This window comes from Notechis scutatus, chromosome 8 (genome assembly GCF_049901735.1).
Source record: "Notechis scutatus isolate UNSWTSFEM ecotype Mainland chromosome 8, rNotScu1.2, whole genome shotgun sequence".
In the NCBI taxonomy this organism is placed as follows: domain Eukaryota; kingdom Metazoa; phylum Chordata; class Lepidosauria; order Squamata; family Elapidae; genus Notechis; species Notechis scutatus.
The window spans coordinates 1,644,554-1,660,512 of NC_142016.1; the positions used below are offsets into that span (position 1 = coordinate 1,644,554).

General features: G+C 43.3%; 1 protein-coding gene across 2 annotated transcripts in view; it reads left to right on the forward strand.

Annotated features, from left to right (window-relative positions):
• YARS1 (tyrosyl-tRNA synthetase 1) overlaps window positions 1-15,959 on the forward strand; it is a 20,632-nt gene extending 4,673 nt beyond the window's left edge. For both annotated transcript variants that reach the window (XM_026673730.2, XM_087970256.1), the window contains exons 7-14: window positions 641-733; window positions 1,496-1,631; window positions 2,587-2,672; window positions 3,243-3,378; window positions 12,633-12,730; window positions 12,837-13,030; window positions 13,155-13,296; window positions 15,336-15,959. In XM_026673730.2, coding sequence (XP_026529515.1) covers window positions 641-733; window positions 1,496-1,631; window positions 2,587-2,672; window positions 3,243-3,378; window positions 12,633-12,730; window positions 12,837-13,030; window positions 13,155-13,296; window positions 15,336-15,446 — 996 coding nt within the window. In that variant the 3' untranslated portion in view covers window positions 15,447-15,959. The remainder of the gene's footprint in view (window positions 1-640; window positions 734-1,495; window positions 1,632-2,586; window positions 2,673-3,242; window positions 3,379-12,632; window positions 12,731-12,836; window positions 13,031-13,154; window positions 13,297-15,335) is intronic.

Here is a 15,959-nt window from a genome sequence, read left to right on the forward strand (position 1 = left end):
TGTGGTGGAACCGCTGGCCGAAGGGGAGGGAGTCCCTCTAGGGAGAGGAAAGAAGCAACCCAGCTTAGGGGAAGGAACCTTTGAGGCCAGACCTTTAGGTCTCCCGCCGGCCATTTCTCAAGGGAAGGCAGGCAATCTTCTAAGATAGGTGATCAGCAATAAAATAGCCGCTTCAATGGCCGATCCACAGGCGGCTCTGACTGCTTGGCCTGTGACGCCCCTTCAGCCCCCTTCTTTGAGGAGTTGCTTGTGTCTCTTCACCCGCAAGGCCGCATCTCTTCCTCTCAGCCTCCTGATGTCAACTTCCAAAACTGAGCTGGCTGAGGGTTCCTGCGTGCCATTTTGGGGTTGCCACACACCGGGGGGGAGGGGAGCCCCGGTGAGAAGGGTGTTTAAGCCCTGGGAGGGGGTTAAACCAGGTCGCCTGTCATGAAGGGAATGATGGTAGGACCCGGGGAGAGGGCGTGTGGCAGAGCAGCGGAAGCAGAGATCTGTGCAGAATGAAGGAGGAGCAGCAAACGCTGCGGAAACGCCGGAGATGCAATGGCTCCTCCTTCCCTAGCTCGGAGCTCGGAACCGTGACACCTGAATTGTCTGTGTGTGACACGTGTGTGTGTGTGTTTTTTTCTCCCTGGTGTAGTACCTCCCGTCCCTGGGCTACACGAAGCGCATCCATCTGATGAACCCCATGGTGCCTGGATTGACAGGCAGCAAAATGAGCTCTTCGGAAGAGGTGGGTCTCCAACACCCCTGCCTGCCTGCGGGGGGGGGGGGGTGTCTCTCCTGGGGCAGCCCTTTCAGGGACGTGCAGCTGTGCTCATAGAGCAGGCAATGAATCCAGCTGGGTCTATAATCAAGCAGGGGTCCCCAAGCTTGGCAACTTTAAGACTTGTGGACTGAGTTGAAGTTGCCAAGTTTGGAGACCTCTGGTGTACAGGAAGGGGATTCATAAATCAGGTAAAATTAGATAAGTATATTGAAGAAAGAAAATGAGGAAGGAAATAGAACACTTGAAAAAATGAAGAAGAAACCAGCGTCCAAAACCCTGTTTCAACAAAACAGTGGGATGATTTTGCTAACCTCAAATGAACAGCCTCGATTTTCTAGAAAAGTTTGTCTGAATACATTGGATGGATTCTTACATAGCAGTGGTATCCACCTGGTTCAGTGGCTGCTTTTTAAATCCATTGTATCTGATGGTGCCCAAAATGTGGCCCAAAAACTGCCATGGTCAGTGGCAGGAATAGACCTGCAGCACAACCTGGCAGGTGGGTGCTTGGGATTCTACCCGATTGTTCACACGCTTAGTGAAACTATAACCAAAAGAAAAGGTTGGGGAGTGGTATTAAATGATTCAATGAATATCAAGGGGTCGATACTATACGCGTGGTATTAACTCTAATCCAGGGTTTCTGATCCTTGGGAATTTTTAAATGGGTGGGCCAATTCCCAGAATTCCCCAGCCAGCATGCATCTCTTTTTCTCCCTTTTTTAGGAATCTAAGATCGATCTCTTGGATCGAAAAGAGGATGTAAAAAAGAAGCTCAAGAAGGCTTTTTGCGAGCCAGGGAACGTGGAGAACAACGGGGTCTTGTCCTTCATCAAGCATGTGCTCTTCCCCCTCAGATCAGGTGAGGGTCCCAAGTGGCCAAAGGCCAGAGGGCAGCACTGGCCTTGGTAGGCAAGAGAAGCAAAGGGAGAAGCCCAGAGACTCTTTTCCTCCTACCCAATTCATGCCTTTTTACCAGCTGAAATAGGAATCCTAAGCAGCAGCAAAACGGAAGGATGTATTCCGGGATCCTGAAGCGGGGGGAGAGTTTCTTTACAGTGGCAAAAGAAGTGAGTGGTGGCCAAGCAAGGGGTTTCTGTGGGAGAGTCCATCTGCCATGTTGCTCATTCAGTCAAAATCTACCTCCTTGTAATTTTGGCTTTTAGTATAGTTCTTGTTGTGAGACTGACAGCAATGAAGTGCCAATAGGAGAGAACGTTTGTTGTTCAGGGCTGACCTGTGGGGTCCTTGGTGCTCCCTGAGCTTGGTTGTTTCCTTGCAGAATTCATGACCAAACTAGGTAACCGATGGTGCTGATGACGTTGCCTAGTTTGGTTAATGAAACGTCTGCAAGAAAACAAACTCGGAGAGCACCAAGGACCCCATGGAAAGGTGAGTCTTCTTGCTCTTCAGTGCTTCAGGAAGTGCTGTTACCTGCTAATTGTAGCTCCTCTGTCCAGGCCGCACAGGTTCTTCCCTCCTCCCTCACTGAAATTATTTTCCATTCCGCTGCCTGTCTTGGTTTCTTTTCTGATTTATCGACCATCTTCCTCAAGTGAGCAGCCTGTGAGGTTTGGCCTAGCTCCCAGGGCTCTGAAATGAACTTTGCATCCTTTGGGCCTGGTGGGTGAAGAACCTGTTTGGCCTGGAGTCAGGTGAAGTACGGAGTCAAGTGGGCATCAAGTGAGGTCTTTGTAGGTCATTGTGATGCCCAGCATCATCCTACCCAAAAGAATATTTGAGGATTGTGAGTGCTAAATGTGGGCTTACGGGTGTGTCTGAGCTCTTGTTTAACAGACACCTTCTCTTTTTTGTAGAGTTTGTGATCCTTAGAGATGAGAAGTGGGGAGGAAATAAAACCTACACAAGCTATGGGGATCTCGAGAAGGACTTTGCTGAGCAGGTAATTAGCGGAAAGGCTCCCGGGCCAGAAGGGCTGCGGCTGCTTGCTTTAGCTTTGCAAACCCTGGTCTCCTCCCCTGCATCCAGGAAGAAAATGTGCGGTGCTTTACTTTAGAGCCCCTAAAGGCATGATGGACTCAGGCATGCTGAGGAGCTGCCTCGGCCCCCTAGGACAAGCCCTCCCTACTTGTGCTGGCAGAGAGTGCCGACTCTGGATCCCGTCAGTCAAAGAAGTCTGACTAGCAGGATCCAGAGGCAGAGCCTTCTCTGCCGCAGCGCCTCTCTGTGGACCACCCTGCCCTCTAAGGCAAGACCTTCCAGAGGAGCCTGAAGACCTGGCTCTGCCGATTGGTCTGGGCACCCAACGGGGGAGTCCCACGCTGGAGGAGGCTGCTGGGTGGACGGCAGGGTCCGCCTTCCCCCCCCCTTGCTCTCTGCTCTCCACCCATCCATCTTTTGGGTTGGTGTATCCTCATTGTGTTCCTTTGTCATTGTTTATTTTTATAATGCTATTTTACTGTTGTTCTATCTACATGCCTAGTGTGTTCTGCTGCTTTGATCTTGTGATTAGGTTATCCATCCGGGAGACTTGAAGAGTTCCATAGAGGTGGCCTTGAATAAGCTCCTGGATCCTATCAGAGAAAAGTTCAACAGCTCACAAATGAAGAAACTTGCCAGCTGTGCATATCCTGATCCCTCCAAAACAAGTAAGGGCCACGGGAATGCGGGGGGTGAGGGGCGCTCCATCTGGGCTGGCCTGCCACGTGCCTAGTGGGTGAGATGCAAGCTGAGGTTGGGGCTTAGAACCACCTCCCAGATCTCCCACATTTTCTCTGTTTTTCTTCGCATTCTCCATTTCTGCTTTGCCCCATTCCCCCCACGGCCTGCACAGAACAGCTCATCTGCAGTGCAGAGCCCTCCGCGAGAAAAGGTGGCTGGTTGGAGCCATACAGGGGCTTCTCTGGCAAGCTCCCAGCAGCCCCCTGAGCAGTTTTTTAAATGAGCCATTTATTGTGGATGGACTGGACAACCAGGCCAGTGGCACTGGGGAGGAGAAGGGCCTGGCTGGCTGTATTGAGGCTTTCACCCCAAGCTTGCATCTCTTGCATCTCTGGCCTTTCCTGGCTGGGATTGTATACAACATGTGGGATGAGGCTCGTTGGGCGCAGCACTCAGGAATCGGCCTGTGAGCGATAATAAGATGTATTCCATAGCTTCATTCATTTGAAGTCAGAAAATCAAAAGCAAGCAAGAAAGCATACCAACCATACCAAGGAAAAGCAACTGAGAATAAAAATTATTTGTGTTTATCCTTAATCTTTTAAAGTTCTTTATTGTGTTCATATATCAGACAAAGGTATCTTCCACTGATCGAAAGAAAGAGATGCTTACGGTTTTGTAATAACCTAGTGGCAACAGGAATTGAATCCATTTATATATTGTATTAGTGTATAGGTACAGGTGTTGGGAATATTGTACAATGTACCAACAGCAGGATTTGTTGTAGAATATTATTCAGTGGGTTTCCCCCTTTTCCCCAAAGCTTTGGATCAAAAGAATGTTTCTACCAAAGATTGTAAGGTGTGTCAATTTTCTTGTAAGCCTTCCAGCTCAAGCCAGCAGGGTGACAGATTAAAGTAGCATGCTGTAAGAGAGCAAAAAAATATATATTTTTAAACCTGGCTTTAATCTTTAGGCATTCTATTAACCCAAGCTTTGTAGGAGAGATTAAGAAGTTTGCTAGGACTGTGAAAAGTTGTCATTTAGAAGCTGATTCATTTCGGGTGGCAAGGCAAGGACGAACAGAGGTGCAGAAGCCCGTCTGTGGTTTCAGTTAATCTCTCTTTGCGGTTGGCGCGATCCTTTGAGGGTGCACGAGTCCCGGAGAGATTCGTGCCGGCGTGGGGGAGACTCGGGTAGCAGTGTGGGGAAGGCAACCCCCCTGCAGCGAAGAGGAGCCCTCCAGAGCCCAACGAGCAAGAAACAGCCCCCTATAAATGGCGGCTCCGAAGTCCGGACTGCCACCGATGTAAAGAAGCGAGTGACAGTTTGTGAGATCATTGGGGAAGAGTGTGGCAAAGAAAATTAGCGGTGGAGAGAAGGATTGGAATGCCATAGACGTTTATAAGGCTGTTACAAGTGTCTGTCCGGAGCCCTAAAAAAAAAGTGGCCAAAAAGCGGATGTGAGGCAAGTAAAAGTGAAAGGGCTTGGCAGACAGAAGAGAGAGAGAGGACAATAACGAGTAAAAAGGGAAGTTTACGAGGTTGGGAGACTAGCGGCTGGAAGGTGCCTGGAAGTTGTGGAGGATTTGGACTATCTCATTTGATTTTTATTCTGAAAGACTTTATTAAAGCGGAGACGGGAAGAAGATCAGAGCTGATGGAACAGAGACAGTGTGACGCCACAGGCGATACTGAGAAACCCTATCGTAACAATATAACTGATATAAACCACTTAACAGCCCTTTAGGGAGCATACTGATCTAATTGAGGTGGTTCCATCTGAAGAAAATCAGGAAAATTGAACTTAGGAACGCTAAGACAAAAAGTAAAAGTGGAAGCTTCCGAATGTGTGGAGATACCGTGTAATTGCAGTCACTACTCAGCATTTTTTACCTCCCCACTTCCGGTGCGTTTGGAGTGAAAGCTCTCAAACTTAGAGACGGAAAGCTAAAAACTTACTTCAAAATTCCTTTTCCCCCTTTTTTTACTCCCTTTTTTCTGTATACATTTGCTCAAATTTTTTTTCTTCTTTTTCCCTCACCATCTGGCGCTATGATGAACTATCTCTCCTTCTTTATTCTCTCTTTATGATTATAAATATGCATACTGGGGAAAGGAAAATTGATTGTTGTAACTGATTGTTAAATAATTGAATTAATTGATTTATTAATAATAGTGATTAGAATACTTTGATTAGATATATAGGGAAAATAGTAAGAACATTAAGTATTATTTTATTAAGTATAGGATTTTATGTATTAATATTATAATTTATTGTGTGATCACAATTAATCCACTTGGGGACGAATGTAATACTGTTTGTGTTTAAGAATATTTAAAATAAGGTTAGATAAATACACATATTTATTTATAATATTTAAATATAGTTAAAAATATTATCACTGTATTATTTTAAATCCAAATTCTAAATCACATATATAATTTTGTAAGGTCTATGCTCAGCCTCTATACATAACTTCATGCATGAAGTTATGTATAGAGGCTGAGCATAGACCTTACAAAATTATATATGTGATTTAGAATTTGGATTTAAAATAATACAGTGATAATATTTTTATATATAAGTACTTATACTCCAGTAACCAGTTAAGAGCACAGCTATCTAGCAGATAGATAGATTAAGTAATTAGATACCGGTCAATCCTAATACAGAGATTCTATCACTGAATGTTAATTTGGGATAATATAATTAATATAGTACAACAGAAACAAATCTTAAAAGAAATGATTTCCACAACTACTACAGCTCTGAAAACTGGAAGAAAGGTCACCCTGACGTTAACAACTACGTCGGCAACAGCTTCGCCCATGGCACAAAAAACCATAGAAGAAACATTACCAGTGGAGAAAGAAGCTAACATCTCGAATGCCAACATCCAATCAATTTTGCTGACTTTACAGGAATCGATGACGAAGCTGAAAGAAACAATGATGAAAAGCCATAACGAGACGAGAGCAGATATCAATGAACTAAAAGAGGAGGTGGGGAAATTAAAAGCAGAAATGAAAGTGGATATCTCCAAAGTAGAGGACAAAGTTGGATTATTACAGCAGGCCTTGGAGAAAAATGAAGCAACAATAAAAGAGGTAGAGAAAAGGACTGAACGAACCGAAAGGAAATTAGAAAGGGTAGATGAAGAATTAAAGAATGTGAGTAAAGAAATGGAGGACTCACTGGTCTACCTAGAGATGGACAAGGCTGCTACATACTTGAGATTCCAAAATGTAGTGGAATCCAAAGAAGAAGACCTGGAACAACTAATGGCGGGAATACTGGCTGGACTATTGGAAAAGGATAAAGATGACATCTTAAGGGAGTTTGATGAAGTTTACAGGATTAGCACTAATTATGCGAGACGCCATAAATGCCCAAGAGAAGTCCATATACGATTTGCGAGAAGGAGTGTCCGGGATATCATATATAGGATGTCAAGAGATGAAACAATCACGTATAAAGGTAAAGAAGTCTTGATTCTCAAACAAATACCAAGAAGAGTAAGAGAACAAAGACGAGACTACAAGTTCTTAGCAGCTTACCTAAATCAGAAAAGAATCGTATTTAAATGGCTAATCCCAGAGGGGATGTTAGTTTTTTGGAACGAAAGGAAAATTAAAATAGACTCCATGGAAAAGGCCCAGGAATTTTATGAGCGATTGGTAGGTCTGGAAGACCAGAGCAGTAAGGAGGAACTGGAAACAAACTCCCAGGAAGATCAAGGCTATCATAAGAACAGAGATGGAACTTTAGGAAATCAAGGAAATACTCATCTACATCAGGAGAGAGAAGAAAGTAGGACACATCTTCAGGCACAAGGAGCGACCGGAGCCATTACAAGACAAAGAGCGAAACTAATTAAATGGAAGAAGAATTAATTAAATGGAAGAAGAAAAGAAACTACTATCAATTAATATAAATGGTTTAAACTCGATAAAAAGGAAAAGGATAATAGCTAAACTAATCAAACAAAATGCTGATATAATATGCCTACAAGAAACTCATATAAAGAAAACAGATGAAAAATACCTAGAATGTCCGAAATTAGGGAAGCTATTTACCGCACCAGCAGACATGGGAAAAAGAAAGGGATTGCAGTATATGTTAAAGAGGATTTGAAAGCAGATTTAATATGGTCGGATTATGAGGGAAGAACTCTGGTTTTGCAGATCTGGATTAATGCCATCCCAATTCTCTTCGTGGTAATCTACGCCCCGAACGGAGATCAAAAAGAGTTTTTTAAGCATCTTTATGGAAAAATAGTAGGATTGGAAAAAAGAAATATTTGTATCATAGGAGACTTTAATTCTATTGCTGATTATCAAAAAGACCACAGTAACGGGGGGGAAGAACAAAGGGGGGAAAAGAGAGCTTCCCAAGATATGTATGGAAATGATGAAGGAGTTAAATTTGATTGATATATGGAGAAGATTACATCCCAAGAAAAAACAATTTACATTCTATTCAAATCCTCATCAAATATGGACACGAATTGATATGGCATGGATGAATGTGGAAATAGCAAATGAGATAAAAGGGATTGAAATTTTACCTAATGAATGGGCAGATCACAATCCAATTCAGATAATATGGAAGGGTAGGGAAAAACCCAAGAAAAGATGGACGTTAAATACTCAGTTAATAAGAGAAAAAGAATACACCAACAAACTCAAGGAGGAATTAAATTATTTCTTAAAGGAAAATGATAATGGAGCAACTACAAAACAAAACATTTGGGATACAATGAAGGCAGTAATAAGAGGTATAACAATCTCTTATAACGCCAAGAGGAATAAGGAAAAATACGCCCAGCAAAACAAATTACAACAAAAAATTAAGGAATTAGAAACTCAATTACAGAGTACCCCAAAGGAGTCAAAATTGCAAAATCAGATAATAATAACTAAACATAAATTGAATTGAATTGAACAAGAGAGAATGATTATAAATTTGAATACAACTAGACAAACTTATTTTGAGCATGCTAATAAGCCAGGGAGATGGCTATCATACAGACTTTAAAAAAAAAAGAAAGAAAAAAGATTGATTTACCAGCTGGAAAGGGAGATATACAACAAGAGATAGAACAGAAAAAAGAAATTGCCCATAAGTATTTTGAAGAGTTATATAAAAAGGAAGAAGTTAATGAAGATAGAATAAGAAACTATTTAGATGAAGTGAAGGATAAAGCAATTGGGGAAGAAATGGAAGAATTATTAAACAAAGACTACTTGGTTTGAATTGAAATCAGCAATAGAGAACCAGAAAAACAATAAATCCCCGGAACCAGATGGGATTCCAGGGGAGCTGTACAAGGCAATAACAGAACAAATAGAACCTCTTATGGTGGAAGTTTTTAATGACGTCTTATTGGCAGCCAGGATGCCGGACTCATGGAGGGGGGCATTGATTTCGCTGATCCCAAAGGAGGATTCGGATCCCCGATATATACAAAATTATAGGCCAATTTCACTGTTAAATACTGATTACAAAATATTCACTTCTATTATAGCAAGTAGACTAAAAAGAATGTTAAATGAGCATATATATGAAGATCAAAATGGATTTCTCCCGACCAGACAAATTAGGAACAACTTAAGAATAGTACTAGATATCTCAGAATTTTACGAAGCCCACCCTGAAAAACAAATTGCACTTATGTTTTTAGATGCAGAGAAGGCCTTCGATAATTTAAATTGGCAATTTTTAACCCAAAAACATTATAATATGAATGTAGGCACCAAATTTGAAAATATTATAACAACCATTTATGATACACAACAGGCTAATATTATAATAAACGGGGAATATACCCGCCCAATAAAAATAGAAAAAGGAGTCAGACAGGGCTGCCCACTCTCACCTCTGCTCTTCATATTATCATTAGAAGCATTACTAATGCGAATTAGACAGAACCCAGATATAAAAGGATTAAAGGTTAAGAAAGAAGAATATAAGTTGCAAGCGTTTGTGGATGATATATTTTTCATTGAGGAACCAATAGAAAGAGGACATAAATTGATGAATGAATTAGAACAATTTGGAGCAGTAGCAGGACTTAATAGGAAGAAAACAAAATTAATGACTAAAAATTTAACAGAAAAACAGAAAATAGAACTAGAAGAAGTTATGGGAATACAAGTGATAAAGAAAGTTAAATACTTAGGAATATGGTTGACAGCACATTGTAAGACACTTAAGGAAAATAATTATGATAAATTGATGCAACAGGTAAAGAAGGATTTAGAAACATGGAGCAAGCTGCAACTTTCATTATTAGGCAGGATTGTTGCTATTAAAATGAATATTCTTCCAAAATTCCTATATATATTTCAGACGATCCCAATTAAAGTACACAATTTTTTTTTTGAAGAACTTAATAAAATAACTGTAAAATTTATCTGGCAAGGGAAAAAACCTAGAATAAATGTAAAGGCAATGCAGGATATGAAGAGCAGGGGAGGGCTGGCACTTCCAAATTGGGAGTTGTATTATAGTGCAGCCTCTTTAGTATGGTTGAAGGAATGGGTGAATTTAACCAATAAGAGAATTTTATTCTTAGAAGGCCATGACTTGCAGAGGGGGTGGCATGCTTTTTATGGGATGTAGGGAAAACTAGCCAGAAATATTTTCACAGACACCTAATCAGAGACTCATTATTAACTAATTGGAAGAAAATACGGAAAAAAACACAATTTAAAAATGCCAATTTGGATTTCAACAATAGAGGCGATGATTCACCCAAATAATCTGGATATCTCTAAAATGATTAAATATAAGGATCTATTGGATACACAAGGAAATTTGAAATTGCGGCAAGAACTTCAAGAGTGGGGACTAAAAATTGATCAGTGGGCATATCTTCAAATTCAAAGTAGATATAAACAGGACAAGAAAGAATTTGGAATTAACAATAAACTCCAGCAATTAGATAAAATTTTATTAGGATCAGGCAAAAAAAAAATAACAAAATTTTATAATTATTTATTAGAAGTAGAATTAGAAGAAGAAATTGTAAAAGGGAACATGATAGCCGGGAGTAGGAATATAGGACGTAGCATCACCATAACAGAATGGGAAAAGGTCTGGGGTAGAAATAATAAAATTACAAAATCGGTAGCATACAAAGAAAACACCTATAAAATGTTTTATAGATGGCACCTTCCTCCTTCGAGATTAGCGAAGATGCACCCCAATATGCGTCCGAATTGCTGGAAATGCAAAAAAAAAAAAAAGAGGGAACTTTTTTCCATATGTGGTGGTCCTGTACAGTAGCTCAAAAATATTGGCAGAAAATTAGAAATTGGCTGGAAGAAATGACAAGAGAACAGATCGAATTCAAACCAGAGTCCTTTCTGTTAGGGATCTTTGATAAACAAATATGAAAAAAAGTGAAATATATAATAATACACATTTTGACAGCGGCCAGATTGGCTTTTGCACAATGTTGGAAACAACCTCATGTTCCATCAGAGGAGATGATCATTCAAAAAATTTCAAGTTGTGCAGAAATGGACAAATTAACTTTGGCATTAAAAAATAAAGACACTTCAATATACTACAACAGCTGGAACTGCTGGTACAAATGGATAGACCAAAGATAGACTTCACACTAAAAGGCAAAAGAGGATAGGATAAATCCATAGTAGTGATAGACAGATATATGTAAGGATTAGGTGTGTGTATATGGCATAAAATAAGGATAAAAAAGAGGTTTTACAAACTGTTGAAGATGAGAATGTTTTTAATTGTTTTCTATTTTTTTCTTTTTATTTTCTTCTCCCTTTCTTCTTTTTCTCTCTTTCATTTATGTATGTGTTGTTGGTTTGTTTTAATTGTAAAATCAATTAAATTATTTTTTTTAAAAAAAAAAGCTGATTCATTTCAATCGTTAATTTGTACCAAATCTTTAAATTCTTGAATCAACTAGAATTAGACAACCTACTGTTTGGTAAACTAGAACCATGTGCATCACCACCAGGTAGATTTGTAACTGGCTGACAAACCGTACTCAAGTCATCCTTCATGGTACCACATCTACATGGAGTGTTTATGGAAATTCTCAGTCATCCAGGTCATGGTTGTCCACATTTTGGACACAGAGAGGACTACTGGTTCGAAAGGGGGAGGTCAAAGAGGCCATCTATGTAAAAATTGTGTCTCAACAGTGGGGGAGGGATACAACACCCTCTGTCTCCAGGCTACAACAGAGTCCTTTCGGCAGTTCCAAGAAAGCCCCACACCCATTTGTGCTATGCAGGTTACCCTGAAGACACAGATAGACCTCCAAGGGGCCTCAACAACTTTCTAAGGTAGTCGGAACACAAAATAACTGGGCTAAGTAGACCCAGAATGAGAGATTATATATGTATTAGAATGACTAGGTTGGTCAAAAATAATTGTACAAGACTAGCAATGTATAAGTAGTGTATATGTTATTTGTCTTTCGCTTTGGTGTGCATGGCGGAGGAAATGCCAGGATAGCCACACTGTGTTCGATATAACTATATGTATATAATAAAAATATATTTTAAAAACAACTTACTAAAAGAATGCAAATGACCAACTGCCTGTAAGGAGTATAGATCCTTCCTTTCCCACCATCTAGTCAGAGTTAAAGAAACTTCTTAGATGAGAAGCGAAACGTCTTAAAAGCAAAACAAAGTCCAGTTGCCTGTTGAAAAAATACCTTTGGGATCTACATGGAGAGAAGTCAGCAGTAGGGAATCACAAGGTTCCATCTCAGACCCAGGACTCCTCAGTAGCTTCATAAATGACTTAGATGAGGGAATAGAAGGGGAACTCATCAAATTTGCAGATGAATAGCCAACACCCCAGAAGACAAGCTCAGGATCCAAAAAGATCTTGACAGACTTGAACAATGAGCCCTATCCAACAAAATCTAATTTAATGTGGAGAAAAGCGAGGTTTTACACCTAGATAGGAAAAACCAAAGGTACAAGTATAGATTAGGTGAAACCTGGCTCAAAAACAGTAATACCGAACAGAGACCTTGGAGTTCTAGTGGATGATCAGTTGAATATGAGCAGAATATATGTGCGGCAGCAACCAAAACTAATACAATCCTTGGTTGTGTAAAGAAGAGGCATAGAATCAAAATCACATGAAGTAGTAGTAGCGCTGTATAAAACTTCAGTAAGGCCACACCTGCAACCCAGCTCTCTGATGGAAACCTTTCTTTTCTCTGCTATCTACTTGCAGAATCTGCCATGAAAGGCTCCACAAAGAACTCCGACGCTGAGGAAGTGGTCCCGTCTCGAGTGGATCTCCGGGTTGGCAAAGTGCTCAGTGTGGAAAAGGTGAGGTGCTTTGGGTGGGTGCTGCTACAGTTACGTCTGTCCCACTGGAGGCCCACCCTTAAAGCCTCTCGGCTAGCCCCCTGATGTTCCCATTTGATGCCTACAGCATCCCGATGCTGATGCTCTGTATGTGGAGAAGATTGACCTGGGGGAGGCTGAACCTCGTACGGTGGTCAGTGGCCTGGTGGCCTTTGTGCCCAAGGAAGAGCTGCAGGACAGGCTGGTGGTGCTGGTGTGCAATATGAGGCCCCAGAAGATGCGGGGAGTGGAGTCCCAGGCCATGCTGCTCTGTGCTTTCAGGTTGGCAGAGGAAGTGGGGCAGGGTGGAAGAGCTGGGGCTTAGGTGGCGCCTCTTCCCAGAAGCCCCTGGCAGGTGGCGGCGCTCCTGTTCTCCCATGGATGCCTCCTTTCTCTGTTGCCTCAGTTCTGGAGATCCCTGCCAAGCAGAACCCTTGGACCCCCCAGCAGGCTCCTGTCCTGGAGAACGAGTGTTTGTGGAAGGCTTTGAGAATGGTCAGCCGGATGATGAGCTGAAGCCCAAGAAGAAAGTATTTGAGAAGTTGCAGGTAAGTGGAGAAGCAGGTTTGGTGCAGGTTTGCACAGAGTCCTAAGCAGGATTAGCAACCCGAACAATCCCCCTTGCCCAGGTGTGCTGCGCACCTTTTGCAGAAGGGCTCGAGAGCATTCGGAAGAGCTCAGGCTTCTGTAGGAGGCTGCCTATTGGAAGAGCAGCCTGCCGGTGCCTGCTTTCAAGTGATGTCAAACGCCACCTTTGAAGGATCTCAGCATTTTATGTGGCCCATTCATTCTTTGCTCTCTTCAGAGGAAAAGGGAAGTGTAAGAGATGGGACACGCTGACATCATTAATGACATCATTTCTAGTACTGGAGAAAGGGACAGTGAGGTTGGATCCTTGATCCATTCTTGATGGATGCTCAATAGCAGATGGAACAAATAATTAGGTTAAATATTGGAGATAACTGAGAGTGGACAATCCCTTATGTATAATAAGCTAGCAGTTCTGCAGCTGCCAAAAAAGCCAACACAGTTCTAGGAGACATCAATAGAGGGATAGGATCAAGATCGGGCAAAGTGTTAGTGCCGCTTTATACTGCACTTGTAAGACCACTGTTGGAATATTGCATCCAGTTTTGGTCGTCACAATGTAAAAAAAGATGTTGAGACCCTGGAAAAAAGAGTGCGAAGAAGAATGATTAGTGGCTGGAGGCTAAACTGTACAATAAACAGTTAAGGGAACTGTCTAGCCCAACAAAGAGAAGGACCAAGGGTGACGTGACAACTGTCTTCCAGTCCTTGAGGACAGTCACAGAGAAGAGGGGGGTCAACTTGTTCTCTAAGGCGTCTGAAGGCACTGGGCAGAAGCCGGTCAGGGGGAAATCCAACCTGGAACTCGGGAGAAAGTGCCTGACCTGAGAACCATTAATCAGTGGAACAGCTTTTGCCTCCTGCGGTCGTGGGTGCTCCGTCGCTGGAGGTCTTCAAGAAAAGACTGAACTCTGTTTGCCTGGGGTAGAATAAGGTGTCCTGCCTTGGGCAGGGGTCTCGACTGGAAGACCTCCAAGGTCCCAGGATTCTGTGATTCTCTCTCTCTATATATATATATTCACACTCTGCTAGTCCTAATGTGCTTTGCTGATTCTTTACTTAGGGAAGTTTATAAAAGGGAATCTATTTGTGGCGAGTCAGAATAGCTGCATATATCCCAGCAACGTAGGAGGCCTCTCTGACTTACTGTGGCCTCTGGTGTCCTTCCAGCAGCTGCCATCAATGTGCAGCTTTAATGTAATTGTATGAGAGAAGGAAGATGACCTTGAGGGAGTTAGGCCACCTCCACGGCCAACAGCAACAAGGGCAAAACAGTCTCAGCACGCAGCAGATGAATGTTTGGAAGAAGGTCAGACAGACACTAAACAGGGTTATTTGGAGTTTCTTTCTCACAGTTGCTTAAATCTCTGGACTGCAGTCGCTTCTCCAGGCCCCTCTTTTAAGTGGCCATTTCTTGCCTCCCCCAAGATCGCCCAGGATTCTTCGGCACATTCCTGCAATTGATTTCCCCCCCAAATTGGGCTAAAACAGGCTGACTCACCCCATCACTCAGTAGGTTGCCAAGGGCCGAGGGGCACCTAGAGCTTAATCCTCCCATCCCAACCAAATGTTGCAACCTGGTGCAACCTGGTGCTTTTGCAAGGACAGGCTGCCTACACAATGTCCGGTCCCTGTGCTGCAGTTGCCCAGCCCTCTTCAGGCCTCGGCCTCCCCAGCACAGCAGCCGGTGGCTACCAGAACTGAGCAGAGGCAGCCAGGTGTGTGTGTGGGGGGGGTTTCCTCTGAAAATAAGCAGCCCAGAGAAGATAGAAGGCAGAAGGACCCAGCAGCAGGAGGTGTAGTAGCAATGGGAAAGAGTGGAGTAGAGGAGGAGTAGCCTGTGGGTGGTTATGTGTGTGTGTGTGTGTGTTGCCTGGGGACCTTTGATGTTGGGTTGGCTTTGTTTATTCCGGAGCCCACGGACTTGGTGAAAGACGCAGGGAGAAGAACCCCGGCAGCACAGGAACTCTTGAGCAAGTCTTCTCTTTTCTCCCCCCAGGCTGACCTCCAGATTTCTGAGGACTTTGTGGCCCAGTGGAAGGGGAAGAACCTCATGACTGCCCTGGGGAACCTGACGTGCAAATCCCTGAAAGGGGGCAGCATCCGCTAGAGCCCCCCCCCGCCCCCCTCCTGCCCGCCTCTGCTCCTCCCATCAGTGATCTTCTTCACGCAGCTGCCCTTGACCCGAGGAATCATGAACCGGCTGGGACTCCGGACTTCTGCCTGGTGGGGAAGGACTCCCGCTCCCAGCAATGACGGGCCCTGGGATGCCTCCTCTCCCAGCCCGGCCAAGGCCTGTCTGTGTTGCGGTCGCTTCCTTGCATTGACTGGTGACGGTGACAAAAAGCTGCTGCTTGTCCAATCCAGCAGAACGAGATTCCCCACCCACCCCCCACCCCCAGCTGATCTTCCCTCTGCAGGGAGTTGCCTCCCCCAAACGGCCGGCACAGCCTTCCATTCCATTCCATGCGGCTGATGGGAGAGGCCTTGCTGTTGCTCCCCTGCTGCTGCTGCCGCTTCCGGGCTAGGGAAGAAGAGCTTGGCCAGAGGAGCAGAGCAGTTGGGCCTGTCGTGCATCGTTGTCCTGTGTGTCTCGAAATACAGCGCTCCCTTTCCAGGTGAA